This window comes from Suricata suricatta, chromosome 1, assembly GCF_006229205.1.
Source record: "Suricata suricatta isolate VVHF042 chromosome 1, meerkat_22Aug2017_6uvM2_HiC, whole genome shotgun sequence".
NCBI lineage: Eukaryota > Metazoa > Chordata > Mammalia > Carnivora > Herpestidae > Suricata > Suricata suricatta.
Window position 1 is genome coordinate 181267518 of NC_043700.1, and position 18276 is coordinate 181285793.

The following is an 18276-nucleotide window of genomic DNA, read 5'->3' on the forward strand; positions in this document are numbered from 1 at the left end:
TTAAAACACTATGTAAACACCAAGTTTACTAAAAACATTTTAAATTTAGTCAAAATTTAACCTAAAGTTCTATACTGACAGTATACACATTACAATTTTACCAATGAATAGGTGCATTCAAGAGAGCTACAAACTTTCAGCTTCCAACAGTGGCTTAATTGGCAAAATCTAAAAATAAACACTAGACCACAAATATATGCAATTCAAAATGACAGGATAATCCTGCTTATAAATGTCAGGAGACCAAGTCTAAATCCTAAGAGTCTGCTGACTCAAGATCAGAGGCATCATACATACAGTCACATAATCAGAGACACACATGGAATATAAAACGAAAGGACATACTAAAGATGACACCAAGGAAGGGGGCCATCCCAGTAGGAAAGGCCCACAAGCCGTGGGAGGTCAAATACCTTTGATAATGGAATTTGAGATTGGATAAATTATATATATACAGATCCCATATATATATATACAGACAAACCTCACTATTTATAGTTTCCACTGAGTATCTTACTATATATGGAGTTTTTCACAGTGGAAGCAAACTACTTTTTGTTTTTCTAGACAAAAAAAAAAAAATAGGCCTCTACATTTTCTAGATGTGCATGGCATACCTTTCAGAGTCAACCTGAGCAGTGTGACGTCTCCTGTTCGTCCTAGCTGAAGCTATCACTTTTCTCTGTCCTTAAAGAGAATAAATACATAATTCATTATTAAAATCTATTATTTCTGGACTACTCAAATCCTTTCTTTTCCCTCTACCACACATTTCCTCCTAGTTCCCAGCCATTTGTTCATTTTTTAGTAAGCTCAGATAATAGGCAAGGGAAAATATGGAAATCAAATGATAAGGAGGCAAATTTTAGTTAAATACATTTGAGAGAAAAGAATGTGAAAAACATGCTATAAAATAAGTACTTCTATTGTGGCTATAGCCTAAGATGTATGGAGAAACATGAATATTAAGGTTAGAAAAGTAGGGTAAGCCGGGAAAGGCTTAAGCCCGTAACAGGTGCTATAGAAAGAGAACTGTAATGAGTAAGACAGTGGCTTGGAAAACATTCAAACACATACCTGGCCAATTCAAATACGAGTTCTAACACATTTTTCAGTGTCAACACTAGACCTTTTAACAATATGCTGAAGGCTGCAAAAATGCTACTTGCTGGAAATTTACAAGGTTAAGAAGACAAAGCTTAGCCTGTGATGCTCATTTATGATAATAATCTGATCAAACTGCTCAGTATGAACCTTTGGTTGAAATTTATATACCCTATTTATTCATGTGAGATGTACTGTTTTTCTCCAAAACCTTATATATTTGCTTATTTTGCAGCCAGCCCCAAGACAACATCCAACAATATGGGACTACATTGGAACAGTACCCAACAGTAAGCAATTAAATAACTGATTGGCTACAAATATATGGCCAGATTCCACTTAGAAAAAAATTAAATCTGTGTAGGGAAGGGCCTCAAAAAACTTTTTTTTTTAGAATTCAAATAATGGTTGGTTTGTGGGTAGGAGTATTAGTGTTTTATATTAGTTTGCTGCATGTATCTTCTGATTCTTCTGTAATAAGCATGAACTGCTTTTGTATTGATAATAAAATAATAAAAATATCTTGAATTTCAGATTTTCTCCAAGTGATCCCTTGATAGTCAACATTTACTTTATTCCAACAAAGCCCCTATTGTTGGATATTCCTTGGGAAATAAATTATGTTGAGAAATTATGAAATAAAATGGGAAAAAAGGAAAACAGAAGCCCTATAAGGAAAAAAGGACAAAGTTGCTTAACATCTATAAAGGAGAGAATACAACAACTGCTAATATAAAGTCATCAATGATCATTTGACAGAAAAATTTTAATTTAACCCAAATAGTCCTTTATAATATGATACACTGCATCCTATTTCTTTCAATAAAAAGCCTTTGGAGCAACACTGGTATCTCTTTTAGACATGGAGCAAAACCAAATATCCACTGAAAGAACTGAAAATAAAGTTAAGGATACCTGAGACATTTAAAAATCTTTATCAATAAGGAAACTTGCAAAATGAGTATATCAATGGAAAACAAAATTGAAAAGCTTTATTACACACAATCCACACACTACCTCTGTTAGTCTTCTGCTGAGTGGATTTTGATGCTCCGGTTGCTTTAACATCCCTGAGAGGGGTTCTATATGCTTCTTTACTATTTTCTAGTAAAGGAAATAATACAACAATGTAAATTTAAAAAAACGTCATTATTTTAAATGGTCTTTCAAAGTCAATTTTTCATAAAACAGAAATGAAAACCAGTACCATTAACAACTATTGCAAATGATCATAAATCAGTGTTTCAAAGAAATGTGAATACTATAAAGCAAACAAAATCTCGTAGTACAGTTATGTGACGAAAAATGTACACATAAGAAAACCTATGGAAGTAGACTACACACTTATCAGTAATCTGCCTTCCAAGGGAATTAATTAGAAAAATTTTTCTTTCATTTCTGAAACCCAACCACATGCTAGAGAATAAATGTGCTTCGATAACAATGAAAAGGACACAGGTTAGTATGTTATTACCATCGTCGATTTGAAAAACAGTCACATTTGTGGTGGTGTCCTGTGCTTCTATCACTTGGTCACCATTCTCTTTATTTCCTTTTTCTAACTGAATCTTGATTTTCTCCAGAGCTCTCAGACATGTCCTATCTTTTACTTCCTATAATAGAGAACATTAACATGTTTTTAATACATCATTTCCAATCTCTCAAAAATCTACATACTGATTATCAAGTAGCTTAGAAACATTTGGGGCACCTGGGTGGCTCAGTCAGGTAAGTGTCGAACTTATGCTCAGGTTATGATCTCACAGTTTGTGAATTTGAGTCCCATGTTGGGGTCTGTGCTGACAGCTCGGAGCCTGCTTCTAATTCTGTGTCTCCCTCTTTCTCTGCCCCTCCCCCAGCTCACACTCTTATCACCCTCCCTCTCTCTCTCTCTAAAAAATAAACATTAAAAAAACTATTTTAAAAATTCTATTTTAAAAAACTCTATTACATTTATGAAGGAAATATTACTTTAAATGAGCAAGTACAATCTGACACAATTTGTATGTATAATTTAATACAACCACATAAAGTGTACTTTGATTAAAAAAAAAAAGTGTATACACATTAAGAGTAATTAGAAACTACTTTACCTCCAGAATCTCATTCAACAGAATCAAAAGATCTTGAGCAAGATTGCTACTGAGTTCTAAAGAACTCAAGGCTTTTGTATAGACCCGAACTTCTGGAGAACATGGACATGTTAAGATCTCATTGCAAATTTTTATAGCCAAATTGTCATGAACTGTTAAGGCCTAGAAAATCAAGAGAAAAAGCTTTGTAAATTGGAAGTGGTCCCATTATAATATAGTTCCTACACATCTAACAAGCATTTCCAACTACTTATCTTGCCATACTCCCAAAAGCAAAATGTCTAAAACCAAGTTTAACATACTCCTTGCAAACTACACTCCCCCTTTTCTAACAGAGGATGCTGTGGCGCAGGATCAAGATCTGCCCCCTCACACTGAAGCATTCATCCTCCAGCCATCATGAGTTCTGGAGGCTAAAAGCTGCCACGTGCAGAACTGGTGGCTGAAGACAGTGGGGCCCTGCCACATTCTTGCTTCACATTCGGTGGCTGGAAGGTATACAGGCACAACAGCTCAGCCTTGTCTCAGTTCTGGACCACTCAAAGGACCCTCCCAGTTCTAGAACTCCCTATGGGATGAGCTGGAGCTTTAAGACTGGAGGACAGTTCAACTTCTTCCTCTGCCCCAACCTACCTCCCTTGCTCTCCAATTGCAAGATGTCAATGCCTTCTTGGAGGTCTTCTGTAACCCATACTATACTAGTTATCTGGGACTCCATCTTCCTTGCCTCTCCAAACTCTTTCTTCATGATTTTTATACCCATAATCTTTTCTCATGTCAGCTTCTATTATTTCTACTTTCTGTTGCTATTATTCTTTTTCTGTAAGGTTTTCTCTCTTAATTATATATTTCCAACTGCTCTCTTAGATAATATTCTATTTTTCTCACCAATTCACCCTATGTAACAACACTGACCACCAAATTCATCTATTAGGTAACTTTCATCCCATTAAGCCTTTCAATATATGCCCTGTGTTGTTAAAGCAAATACAGCCAACTCCAAACCCCCTACCTGAACGTTCGACAGGGCCATTCCGGCTCCTCCGGCAGCGTGAGTCTTCCGCAGTTCCCCTGCAGGACTTGCACAACCAGCTGCCTTTAATCACTTCTACTGAAAGTCTTTTTCTCCCTACCCAAACCACTCCCCAAATCTCAACAAACCTTAACAAGTATTTAGATTTTACTAGTAATGCTATACTCATCACCAGCAAACATAAACCCTGCCTTCTTCTAAAGTCCTAAAGCACTTAGAGCTCTGCCACCCACCCTGATATTTACCCTAATATTCTCTGCAATCTTTCCAATCACATCTTTCAATGACTTGAAAGGAGTATGCGGATACTAAATATCAATTAAAATAAAAAAGCAATACTTTCAACTGAATTAGCTGGCATCTGAAATCATTAATAACATTAATTTTTAATATGATAAGTTTGATTAAATGACTCATTAAAGGATTGGGACAGCTGGGTGGCTCAGTCAGTTAGCATCTGTTTGGCTCCTGGTTTCAGCTTAGGTCATGATCTCCCAGTCTGTGAGATGGAGTCCCACATCAGGCTCTGCTTGGATAGTCAGTCAGTCTCTGCCTCTCCCTCCCTCCTCTGTTCACACTGTCTCAAAATAAATAAACATTAAAAAAATGATGTTAAAGGATTAAAAACCCAGCTTAAGTTTAATTCACAGGACAGTCTGTAGCTAAATTATCTTCTTCGAATTAAAAACAAAAATAGGGGGAGTCTGTGTGGCTCAGCCAGTTGAGCATCTAACTCTTGATTTCAGCTCAGGTCATGACTCCAGGGTCATGGCATCATGCCCCACATCACGCTTGGGATTCTCTCTCCCTCTACCCCTCACCCCTGTTCATACTCTGTCTCTCTAAAAAATATAAAAATGAAAATGAAAATAAAGTAAGTAAATAAATAAAAATAAAAATAAACTTGAGGTGACCTTCATTCTTTGAGTTCTTCCCTGTTTCAGAAACACAGTAGATAAGATAATATTTAAAGACTCAATTTAAATTGAGTCCTAGATAAACAGGATGTTTTTCAGAATGTTTAATAGCCAGCACTACAGTGGTCAGGACAGGATAGTGAGAGTGATGAAATTTTGGCAAATTCTTTTCAGTAGCAAAAATGTTAGCGTTGATAATTTCTATCTTTATAGGATTCTGACCACATTTCCCAAAAGGTCTTTTTATTACTAATTTTTTAAAAAATTTATTTATTCATTTTGAGAGAGACAGAGATAGTGAATGGGGGAGGGACAAAGAGAGAGGGAGAGAATCCCAAGCAGCCTCCCCATTGTCAGCATGGAGCCCGATGCAGGGCTTGAACTCACGAAACAGGAAATCATGACCTGAGCCAAAACCAAGAGTTGGACGCTTAAAGACTGAGCCCCCCAGGCCCCCCAGTAAAAGGTCTTTTTCTTGCTTTGTGTTATGTGCCACCATAACAGATATCACTAAGGATGCCTAGAGACCAGAAATCTCTAAGGGCGCCTGGGTGGCTCAGTCAGTTAAGCGTCTGACTTCAGCTCAGGTCCTGATCTCAAGGTTCATGGGTTCAAGCCCCACATCACGCTCTGTGCTGTTATCTCAGAGCCTGGAGACTGCTTCAGATTCTGTGTCTCCTTCTCTTTCTTTGCCCCTCCCCTGCTCATTCTGTCTCTCAAAAATGAACAACATTAAAAAAATGTTTTTTTTTGAACAAAAGAAATCTCAAGATCAAAATGTGGCTTTTATGTCAAAGAACCTAAAATAAAAAGTTATTTTACCAAAACAACAGTGACCTGCATCATAGTCATCATCCTTACCATCCACAGACCAACTTACCCACCTGATAGTCTTGTGAATTCTTGGCCTGAGGATTTAATTCACTTGGTCTGGTCAAATCGACAAGTAACTCGGCAACATTAGTGATATCTATTTCAGCTAGAGGAGAAGACGCAGGGGCACTGGCCAGTGTTTGCAAAGTTGGAAGAAAGGCTTCTTCAAAACATTCCTGATTCGTCCTATTGAAAATCAATTCGAAAGTATGTTGGCAAAGAAAAAGCATGTGATCCTCCAAAAATGTATAAAATTCACCCCATCAAGATACAGTATATTTTCATCTAGAAAAGAGAAATAATTCAGGTAAACAAAATCTAGATAAGTTCTCCTCATTTTCATCACAAACCACTGAAGAAAAAACACAACAAAATTATATTACAGATATGACTCACGGGGAGCCTGAATTTAACTTCAAGTCAGATTCTGATTTATCAATATAACTAAATACCTGCTCGCATAAGCAAACACGGGGAAGAACACGCCTAGGCAATGTCGCAGTCGCACATCCTCTTCGGTAACAGGATTGTACCATAACAAGACAAGGCGAGAAAGAATCCTGCCGCTGACCAAAAGCCCTGAGAACATCAGCTTGGCTAGTCCTTCTGCCGCTCCTGTCCTGAGTTCAGACACCTAGTAAAAATGACTTTTCTTAAAAGCAATATTTTTATTTGTATCTTTCTGTGAATAATCAACAAACCACTCATACTATATATTTGTTAGAGACACATAAAAAGATTGTAGATCTCCCTTTTAGGTTAAGGCTATGTGACAAATAATTAGGGTAGCTAAGAAAACTTCAACTCCCTTAAAATTCTTCAGAAGAATCAAAAGGTCTTTTAAACACTGTGAAATGCCAAACATTACGTATTACATGCTTATCATGATGTAAGATCTAGAAAACACTCAGCAATGATCCTTCCATCAGAGGAAAGTGGCCTGTAAACAGAAACTCAGAGGTAGGATGGCATCATGTTTGAATGAAGGGGAAATGTGAACAGGTGTACTGGTGGAAAAAGGAATTTCTAGAAAGAGTAACAGAAACAAACTTAGAAAAGAAAATGGAAAAGATATAGTGGTATTCAAATGGAGGTACAGGCATCCAAGAGGGATAACAAAAAGTACTAATTATTGAGACTGAGTGAAAGTCATGCCTCTGACACTTCCCAGCTGCATGATCCTGTCCCTATTTCTTTGTACCCCACTTTTTCCATATAAAAAAAGGATAACAACATTAGGATCACAAGGACAGAGAAATACTACAAATAAAATTCTTTATAAGTACTATCCACATAATAAATCCTCAACAAATATCAGTTATTATTTATTATTTCTGATGAATAAAGGTTTGCTCAGTGAGCACATTCCAGAATCTTAAAAATCAAGTAAAAAATTCAACCTTACTGAGGCAGGATATGGAACCACTGAAGGTTTTGAGAATGGTGGAGAAATAAGATTTAAATGAGACTTTAGAGATTATAATCCATGAATTTAAAACAAATCTAAACTAGGGAGAAATAAAAATAAAAAAATAAAAAAAACTGGAATGAGCAAATATAAGAACTCTTTCAAAAAAACTCAAAAATAAGATTTAGAGGTCAATAAGATTAATAAGTGCTAAGGCACTAGCATGTGCTTTCCACACACTAATTTAGGCCTCACAACTTGAGAGGGCAGAGACTTGGTTCCACTCAGCCCTGTAATGTCAAGAAAATACGACTAGCACATAACTATCAAGTATTTGCTGACTTATTTAAAAGAACTATCCACTGAATAGGAGAATAAAAGGCCAGAAACCATAAACACGTTACTGAAGATTTACACATATGCAACCAGAACACAAATCCACAAGTCTACAACTCCAAAGGCTGCATGCTCCCCATCTTTGTAAAATGTTAAAAAAACTGTGGGGGTGCCAGGGTGAAATCAGTCAGTCAAACACCCAGTTCTTAGTTTTGGCTTCGCTCATGACCTCATGGTTCGTGAGATCGAGCCCCACACTGGGCTCTGCACTAGGCCTGCTTGGGATCCTCTCTCTCTGGCCCTCTCCCTCACTCAAGCTCTCTCTTTCCCTAAAAAATAAATAAATAAAATGTTAAATAAACTATGACATACGTTCCTTATAGCAATAATAATCCATCTAAAGCTGAATGTCAGAATTTTGAAATGGGACAGAACTGTTAAGTGTTTAAAGCATGTAAAAGATGCTTATTATGGACCAGAGGGCAGTGAAGTGAACCAAGAATTTTTTAGCGTTGAGGACAAAAAATTAACAAAATAAAGTCAAAGTTAGAGAATCAAGTTTAGCCAGAAAGAGACCAAGGTACCAGGACTATTCCCAAACCACCACAGAATACGGCTACACAGTGATAACAGAAGGAACCTGTAAAATTTACAAACACGGACACAATACACTCTTTTCACACACCAAGGAGTCAAAGAAGACATCAAAAGGGAATTTAGAAAATACTTAAGAGATGTACTAAAATGAAAATACAAAAAACTAAAACTTATGAAGTGCAACAAAAGCAGTGCACATAGGGAAATTTATAGCAGTAAATGCTTACATTTTAAAAAAGGGGGGGCACCTTTTGGGGCTGAATTAGTTAATTGTCTTACTTTTGATTTTGGTTCAGGTCATGATCTCACAGTTCATGGGTTAGAGTCCAGCGTCAGGCTCTGGGAAGACAGCCTGTTTGGGATTCTCTTTCTCCCCTTCTCTGGACCCCTACCCCACTTGCACATGAAAGCATGTGCACATGCACTTTCTCTCAAAATAAACTTAAAAAAAAAAAAAGATGCAAATAACTGAAATCAGAAATGAAAGTGGGAACATCACAGCTGAACTTACAGTAATAAAAAGAATTATAAGAAAATACTATGAATTGCCAATCAAAAAATTAAATAACTTAGATGAAACGGACAATTTCCTTGAAAGACAAATTACCAAAACTTAGTAGAAACAGAAAATCCAAATAGTCCTCTAACAATACCCAGATTGAATAAGTCATTAGAAACTTCCCCAGGAGAAAAGTCCAACACTAGATGTCTTTACAGGTAAATCCCACCAAGGAGTTGAAGAATTAACGCCAATCTTCTTAAAGTCTTCCAATAAATAGAAGAGGAGCAAACAATTCCTAACTCAATAAATGAAGTTAATATTATCCTGACATCAAAGCCTGGCAAAGACAATGCAAGACAACTACAGCCCAATTTCTCTTATGAATACAGACATAAAATATTGAACAAAATGCTACCAAACCAAATCCAACATATTAAAAAATTATACACCATATACACCATAACCAAATGGGATTTTTTCCAAGAATGTAAGAGTTGTTATATAAAAAAAAATCACGCAACATAATACATATATCAATAAAGGAACAAAAACCCACATGAGCATCTGAACTGATGTAGAAACATGCTTTCATCATAAAAACAAAACAAAATAAGCACAGTAGAAGGAAACTTTCTCAAAATGATAAAGATCATTTATAAAGAATTCACAATACTCAATAGTTAAAGACTGAAAAAGTTCCTCCTAAGATCAGAGACAAAACAAAGATGCTTGTTTTTGTTTTGCTTTTAGGGAGAGGGAGTGGGGGGGGGGGGAGAGAAGGCGAGAGAGCGAGAGAGGGAATCTTAAACTCAGCAAGGGGCCCACCATGAGGCTCAATCCCATTAGCCTGGGATCATGACCTGAACCGAAATCAAAAGTCAGATGCTCCACTGAGCTACCCAGGAACCCCAAAAGATGCTTGTCTTAACCATTGCGATTCCACAGTATACTGGAGATTCCAGAAAACAAATACATGTCTGTGCATGTTCATAACAGCACTATACGTGATTGTCAAACTGTGGAAATAGCCCAAATATCTTTCAATGGATGAATGGCTAAACAAATTGTGGTACATACATAAAATGACAGACTGTGCTGCCATAAGAAGGAATAAAGTACCAATACAAGCTACAACATGGAGGAGCCTTGAAAATTAGCTAAATGAAAGAACGCAGAGACAAAGTCATACACTATACAATTCCATTTATAATAGGCATCTAGACTAGTTAAACTGACAGAGACAAAATGCATACTGGTGACTGTCAGGAGCTGGCAGGAAACGAAACAGGGAGCAACTGCTCAATGGATCCAGTTTCCTTTTAGGATAATGAAAATGTTTTAAAAATTAGACAGAGGTGGCAGTTGCAGTACATTGTGGATGTACTAAATGCCAATCAACTGTCCACTTTAAAATTGTTTATCACTTCCCCCTCAATAGAAAAATATTAAAATTTTTAAATTATTTATATTATAAAAATGTAGTTGAAGAACACCTTAAGGAAAAGGATCTAATCCCATACCTTATCTCAGAACTTCCACTGACCCAATGTAAAATTACATTAAATTATTTAAGACTCTTGGGGGTAAAACTTTAAGTCATAAATCACAAAGGCAGGGGAAAAGGAAAAAAAAAATTGAACCCCCTCTAATAGTCATTTTTGTTTATACTTCCAAACTCTGTAGGGGCTCTTGGTTGGCTCAGTCGGTTAAGCATCTGACTTTGGCTCAAGTCATGATCTCATGGTTTGTGAGTTTGAGCCCCGCATCAGGTTCTGTGCTGACAGCTCAGAGCCTGGAGCTTGCTTCAGATTGTGTCTCACTCTCTCTCTGGCCCTCCCCAGCTTGCACTCTTTCTGAAAAATAAGCATTAAAACGAAAAAATTTTTAAATTAAAAAAACAACTCTGCACATGCAATCTGAGGGTGAGAAATGCAGTCTATCAGTAATGGAAGTGGGACTTGATTTATTTAAAAGGCAAAAGTTTTAAATGTTGGTCAAATTTAAGCTCCACACTAAAAGAAATAAAGAACATAAACATATACACAATAAAAAAATTTCCTAATAACAGGGCTATGATTATATCTTACCTCACTATCTAAGAAATCAGAAAGGAGTTTCAGAACATTCTTGGCTTCTTCTTCAGCTTCTTTTAACTCCTGGTCTCCATCAGTGTTTATTTCTGCATGTTCACTTTGAAGGGCTTTGATTTTTTTAGTTTTAAAAGGTTCAATCCCAAATGTCATCAGTTGGTCAAAGATTGCCTTTAAAGCACTTATTTTTATTGTCACATCATCAATTTGTAAAACCTAAATTAAAACATCCCCCATCAAAAAAAAGTAAATTCAGTAAACTTTTCAGTCTGTTTATGCTGCATAAAATTAACATGTACCTTATTTTCTCTTAGTCTAATTTCAACAGTCAAGTCCACACAAAATGCCATTTTTCTAAGATTAAAATTTTCATTTTAAAGTCATTATTTTTATTTATTTGTACCATACCATTTTTCACATAAATAACAAATAAAATTATTTAGAGAGTGAGACAGAAAGTGCACGTGCTAGTTGGGGGAAGGAGCAGAAGGAGAAAGGATCTTAAGCAGGCTCCACACTTAGTATGGAACCCGACTTGATCCTCAATCCCACGACCCTGGGATTGTGACCTAAGCCGCTATCAAGTGCCAGATGCTTAACCAACTGGACCACCCAGGCACCCCATACCATAACATTTAGACTTCTATTTCATTCAGAAAAAGTTCACCTTCAAACTTCCTAGAACTAGAGTCGGGCCGAATTATATTATTAGTTCCTTTTATTTGAAAACGAATGGGGGGACCTGGGTGGCTCAGTTGGTAAAGCATCCGTGGTTTCTAGTTTCAGCTAGGGTCATGAGCTCATGGTTTGTGAGCTCAAGCCCCGCATCAGGCTCCGCATCCTCACTCCTTCCTCCCCTCATCTGCTTTCTCTGGCTCTCAAAATACAACTTAAAAAAAAAAAAAAAAGAATGAATATATATATATATTCATTTTTTCTTAAGATCTAGAAAAACTGTTGAGTTAAACTGAGATTGTTTTGGGCCATCTATTTAAAGACAAAAACATTACATTCTAAGCAATGAAAAGCATTCATTAAAAACACAGTACTCTTACAACTCTTCTAAGCTATCAAGCTTCACTGAAGATAAAATTGTCTCTTATTAGCTCAGTAAATTCAGAATTCATTAAAAGTGAACTCAGTTCTCAATGACCTGGACTCCGTTATAAAAGAAGGTGAACCATAAAACTCAGCAGTTTGTAGGAGTCTCTCCTAAGTTAAGAACACCGAATTCCTCTATACCAAATTTCAAAGCCATGAAAAAGAGCCAAATATTCCTATTATGAAGAGATTTATTATATTCATTAATGCACTTAAATTGTGGACACGGATATATTCGTTGGCTACGCAGTCTAGCCTTTCTCTAGAATGAATGAAAATTATCTGCCAGTTGGTCAAGTTAGTGAACTGAGAAAAATAGCTCAAAACTTTGAAAGAAATTTCAAGAATATATCTATTACGATAGGACCTACATATCTGCCAAAGCCAAATGGAGTTTTCATGACTGTTCTCTAGGAATTCTAAATATGCTACTCTTTCAGCAGCAGCTTGGTTCTCCTTGCCCTTCTCAGTCCCTTACAGCTAGTGATAGTTCTCAATACTGAATATTTATCTAAGAGAGACTTTAAAATGAAATAATTTCCTTCTCCTGCCTACAAGTGTGTGTGTATACGTCTTCAATCAATTTTTATTACTAAAACTTGATTAAAAAAAACTGATTTCTTACTCCTAAAAGAAAGCTATTTTCCCTTAATCTAAAATCTTCTAACAACAGCCCTAAAAATAACTTAATAAAAACAAATGAATTTATTCAGTGGTTAACCACTTTTGATCATGAACCATTTTAAGGACCTGATAAAAGCTTAAAACCCCACCTCAGAAAAAAACATGCCAAAAAATACAGGTAAGGGGCGCCTGGGTGGCTCAGTCAGTTGAGCATCCGACTTTAGTTCGGGTCATGATCCTCACGGTTTGTGGGTTTGGGCCCCGCGTTGGACTCTGGACTGACAGCTCGGAGCCTGGAGCTTGTTTCAGATTCTGTGTCTCTCTCTCTGCTCCTTCCCCACTCATGCTCTGTCTCTATCTCAAAAATAAATGAACGTTAAAGAAAAAATAATACAGGCAAAATTATACATATAATTTATTTTACTGCATTTGAACCCAGTTATCAATCAAAACCATTTGCAGTTAACAAAAAAATTATATCTATTTTTCAGGCAAATACTAATAGCTAGTCCTTGAAAAAAGTTTAGAGATGACAGCTGTTTATACTTAAAAAAAAAAAGCAAACTCTAATTCATTAAAACTTTAATTCCATGACAAGGCTATTCTGTTGACTGGTTTGATTTGGAAGAGAGTAAAATTGTGAAATGGTCTTGATAAGATACAGCATTTATCTTTCACACCTGCCTGATTTTGAAAATTCCTTTCCACTGCAGAAAATTACATATAAGAACAAATAGTATCAAGCTCTCTCTGTCAAGTGGAAGATGAGGTAGTATGAAATAACTTCAGAATGGTCTAGGCCACTCTTAAGCATTACATTCATACTGCATTTCTTTGGGCTAAAATGACCACAACACTTACTATTGAGATTATGCAAAAATTAAAAGGATCAAAATCCACATTTCATCTTTAAAAATTAAGTGAGCTGAATTATCTTTTGGGAAAGTTCTATGGTATTTCCTCTGCTGCCATACTAGAAATTTTACATAACTGTCTACCTTCAATCTCCTCTATCAGAGTTCCAGCCTTGTTGGGAGCCTCCGAGTTTTGGCTGTCTCAGGCAAGGAGATATCGCTCTCCAGGGAGCAACCAAAAAACAAGATTTACATCTGGAGGCTAGGAGAGTGCATTTCCTGGTTCAGGATTTCGGAAACTGTCCTACTGAGCCAGATGAAAAAAGCCAAGGTGAACAAAAGATCAAAACTGCATTTTGGTTTATGCAGCGCTAATCTGGGCGCTTCTTTGATGCTGTGTCCAGAGTTTCAGTTCCGGTTTTCCCCTTTCTCTAATATTCATTTGACTCTGTTACCTGGCAACCAACCTGGGTCAGTTCCCCGCCCCAAATCCTACGTAAGAGTGAATTATTTTCTTAATAAACGAAGAGGCTTGATCAGAAATCGCTTGTCTGTCTTCACTCTCTGTGAGCCCTTTCCTGCCCTTTCTCTCCCTCCCTCAGGATCAAGAACCCGCAAGGATTTTCCGCCCTCCTGGCCGGGGCGGGACACGACACAGCCTGACTAGAACTTAAATTTTTCAGCAGCATTCTTAATGGTATATACAACATCTTAATGTTTTATCCCATTTTTAGAGCAAAAATAAAATAAAAAATACTACTTAACTACACATAAATGAATCGTTCACTATTAAACATTCTAATAAGATTTTTCTTCCACTTAAAAAAAAGTGATGACCAGAGGTCAATCTAGTACAAGACCCATATTCTAGAAGGCAGGAAAGAGAATTTATTGTACACTAATTTCTTAGCAAAACCTCTTTGAAAATACAGGATTTTATTCCCTGGATATCTATAAAGCCATAAAATTTCACAGTAGTAAACAAGACTTTCTTGAGAATTACTAGAAGAATCACTGATGCCAATACCTGCTGATGTAAAAAGAATGCTATACATGGAGATTCACTCTGCATGTTGGAGCAAAACCACATATACGGCCAAGCACTATAAAGGATTCATCTGGATAAAGTACCAATATTTTTCTTTCAGTTTTTTTGAGAAAAGAACTTCACATCATTTTAAAGATAATAGTGACATTAAGTTTCCAAAGGGATCCAATAACAGAAATTTTTCTGTGACAACAGTAGCATAGAATATAAACAAAACAGCAACAGTAATTTCACCACTGCACATTAAATGGATCAGATGCCAAATGTTCCAAAAAAGGAAACTAACACAAAACCCTGAAATTTCTTATGACTATCTTTTGATGTTAAGTATGATTTTAATTTTCTTCCTTTGATACAAGCCACAATTTAGCCATTTCCAGAACACATGACCTCCCCAAGTTCTTTTTAATTGTATGCTTTCGTTTTCCTGGTAATGTGATTGCAACATTAAGAGATGCTCCAAGATAAGGGTTTCTTGCTGAGGGAATATTCTACTATTGATGGAGTTTAGTCTTTTAATATAATCTTTTCGTGAAAATGACGATCTGTGTTGTCACATGTTATTTTCAAATTGAGCACACACAGCATTCCCATGTACCTGTTGGCAAGCAATCTGCACTAAAGCTCCTTTTGGGAACACCAGATGCTATATGAATCACATTGTCTTTTTATATGGGAAATGGAGGGAGGTATATATTTGAAGTTAAGCCAGCCCCAAATGTTAAAGACAGATGTCCCAAGGAGTTGTAGTCCATTAGTACACTCTATTCCATCCCTTCCTGTCTACTCAATAGCACTCCAGCAACTGCCTTCTCTTCCCTATATTATCAATTTTTCCTCTCAACTGGGCCATTGTCCTTAGTATTACAAACATACTGTAACTTTCTTGATCTTAAAAAAAATTAAAACCAAAAATCTCTTGGAGCACCAAGGTGGCTCAGTCAGTTAAGCATACGACTCCTGGTTTCAGCTCAGGTCATGATCTCATGGTTTGTGGGATCCAGCCCTACATCTGGCTCTGTGTTCACAGAGCAGGACATGCTTGGGATTCTCTCCCTCTCTCTGTACCTCTCCAGGTCACAGACATGCTCTCTGTTTCTCAAAATAAATACTTAAAAAAAAAAAACCAAAACTCTTTTTATCCTATGCCCTGCTCTTGCTACCTCCCCATTTCTATTAGTGCTAACAAAAATAAAATCTTGAAAGAGTAGTCTACACTGGCTATCCTCAATTCCCCTACCATAATTCTCTCTCAGCCCAGTCCAAGAAAGCTTTGCCCCCTATAAATAAGCTATTCTCATAAAAGTCACCAAATATTTCCTTATTTGCACCAAATGGTCAATTTTAAAACCTTATCAACCTGTCACCAACAATGAACAGTTAGGAGGGGTTAGCCCTTATAAAATAACATCTTCACTTGCCTTCTAGGATATCACACTCTCCTCCTACTGTCTACTTCACCTTAGTCTTTACTGGTTCCTCTTTACCTCCCCTTCCTTTAAATGGTACCTAAGCCCTAGGGAACTACAAAGTCGAGATCGCTACTCATTCTACATTCATCCCTCAGCTAACATCCAGTCTCTAAGCACTGGATACTATTCTAAAGTCTTAGATCCCTCTCTCCAGCTTGCATGTCCCTCCTATCTCCAAACTCACATACAACTGCCTACTCAATACATCCATCTGCAACTCAAACTTCAAACTCACCACACCCAAAATCGAACTCCTTATCTCATCCACCTGCCATAAAGCCTGTTCCTGTTTTCCCCATCAAACGAAAGGGCAGTCTATCTTTCCAATTATTTTGACTAAAATTCTTGGTTATCTTCAGTTTCTTTCTTTCATATGCCACACCAGACTCATCAGCAAATTCTAGAGCTGTCATTTTCAAACTTAGATTACCAACATTTTTCAAGACCCAGTAACCACCTGAACACTGGTCCAAGCCATCATCATCTCCTTCCTGGGTTATGGGAATACCCTCCCAATGAGTATCTCTGCTTCCATACTTGCACCCCTAGAGTTAATATTAGAGACCTGCAAACTATGGGTAAGGGGTCAAATCCAGTCTGCTGCCTGTTTTTGCATAGCCTTCAAGTTGAGAACAGTCGCACATCTTTAAATGATTAAAACATTAATTTCATTACATGTAAAAATTGTGTAAAATTCAAACTTTAGTGTCCATAAATAAATTTTTATAAAATTACAGCCAAACAAATTCATTTATATATTGCCATGGCTGTTTTCACACCTGCACCACATAGTAGTTGAGACATACCATATGGGCTGCAGAGTAAAACATATTTACTCTCTAGCCCTTTATAGGAAAGGTAAGCCAACTCCTGGTCTACATCAGCAGTATATCCAGTCAGATCATAATAATCCTGGAACTCAAAATCCTCCAATTCTTTACCATTTCACTCACTATGAAGTCTGCCAAGTCCCCAGAAGACATGTACATCCTATTATCTGCAAATCCTTTCTCCTACCATTCTCCTCTTTGCTCAGTCCACCCTAGCCCTAGCTACCCTGCTCCTGGACCGTGTGAAATCAACTCCCACTTCAGGGCCCCTTTTCCCTGCTCTTCCCTCTCCTCAGAAACAACTTACTCAGATGTCTATAATGTTCATTCTCCAACTTTCCTGGCATTGGCCCAATTTTCAATTTATTAGTCAGGTCTTTCTTGACCAAACAGATCCTTCTGCCTATTTCCACTCCTTACTCTCCTTCTTTGCTTTATTTTTTTTCAATTATTCATGCTATTTTTCATTGTATGTCTCCTCTTCTAAAATGTAAGCTCCATTAAAATAGCAACTTTTATCTTATTTTCATTACCCATCTTATTTTTTCCTAAGCCTAGAATAATGTTGGGCATATCATACTCAACAAAAATTTGCTATACAATTAACTTAAAACATACTTTAAATAACTGACATTTCATCTTTTCTCAACTTTAATAAGAAAGAAATTAAAGATAAAAATCAGAGTCCCTAGGGGCACCTGGATAGCTCAGTCAGTTAATGGTTCAACTTTGGCTCAAGTCCTGATCTCACAGTTTGTGGGTTCCAGCCCTGTGTCAGGCTCTGTGCTGACCGCTCAGAGCCTTGAGCCATGAGCCTGCTTCTGATTCTGTGTCTCCCTTTCTCTGCCACTACCCTGCTCACACACTCTCTCTCTCTCTCAAAAATAAATATTAAAAAAAAAAAAAGACAAGAATCCCTTAAAGTCATCCATAATAGTCACTGTCATCAATAAGCCCTGGAACAGATTAAATTTAGAGCACTCATATTATCACAACAGATTCTGAATATTTATTTTCAGAAAATATAGTCAAGATTTTGTCACAAGATAAATCCTACCTGCAATAATAATATGAAGTGTTTACTTGCAAAATCCTGATTCTGTAGTCCACAGCATCCCAAGCATAAAACAGCCAGATTCCTTACTACAGGATGAACACTTACTATTCCAGGAAGAATCTAAAAGGAATCAGACATTAAAATAATTTTGGTCAGGAAAAGAAATTTCTAACAGTATTATTAAAAACATGGTCAATGAGGTAATTTCTGTATGATTTCATAGATCAACTTCTTATCCATATTGTCTAAGTCAATTTTCAGATTTAAAAAAAGGTAAATGTTAAATTGCTAAAACAGAAGAATATAGCCAGAGTGAAATACAATCTGATCATGAGCA

General features: G+C 36.7%; 1 protein-coding gene across 1 annotated transcript in view; it reads right to left on the bottom strand.

The window, feature by feature from the left end:
- The window catches only part of NCAPG (non-SMC condensin I complex subunit G), a 48260-nt gene that overhangs the window by 1749 nt on the left and 28235 nt on the right, over window positions 1–18276 (bottom strand). The window contains exons 13-20 of the mRNA XM_029948270.1: window positions 17940–18059; window positions 10951–11169; window positions 6473–6654; window positions 6032–6206; window positions 3198–3359; window positions 2579–2717; window positions 2122–2208; window positions 618–687 (exon numbers count right to left, since the gene is read on the bottom strand). Of these exons, the coding sequence (XP_029804130.1) occupies window positions 618–687; window positions 2122–2208; window positions 2579–2717; window positions 3198–3359; window positions 6032–6206; window positions 6473–6654; window positions 10951–11169; window positions 17940–18059 (1154 nt within the window). The remainder of the gene's footprint in view (window positions 1–617; window positions 688–2121; window positions 2209–2578; window positions 2718–3197; window positions 3360–6031; window positions 6207–6472; window positions 6655–10950; window positions 11170–17939; window positions 18060–18276) is intronic.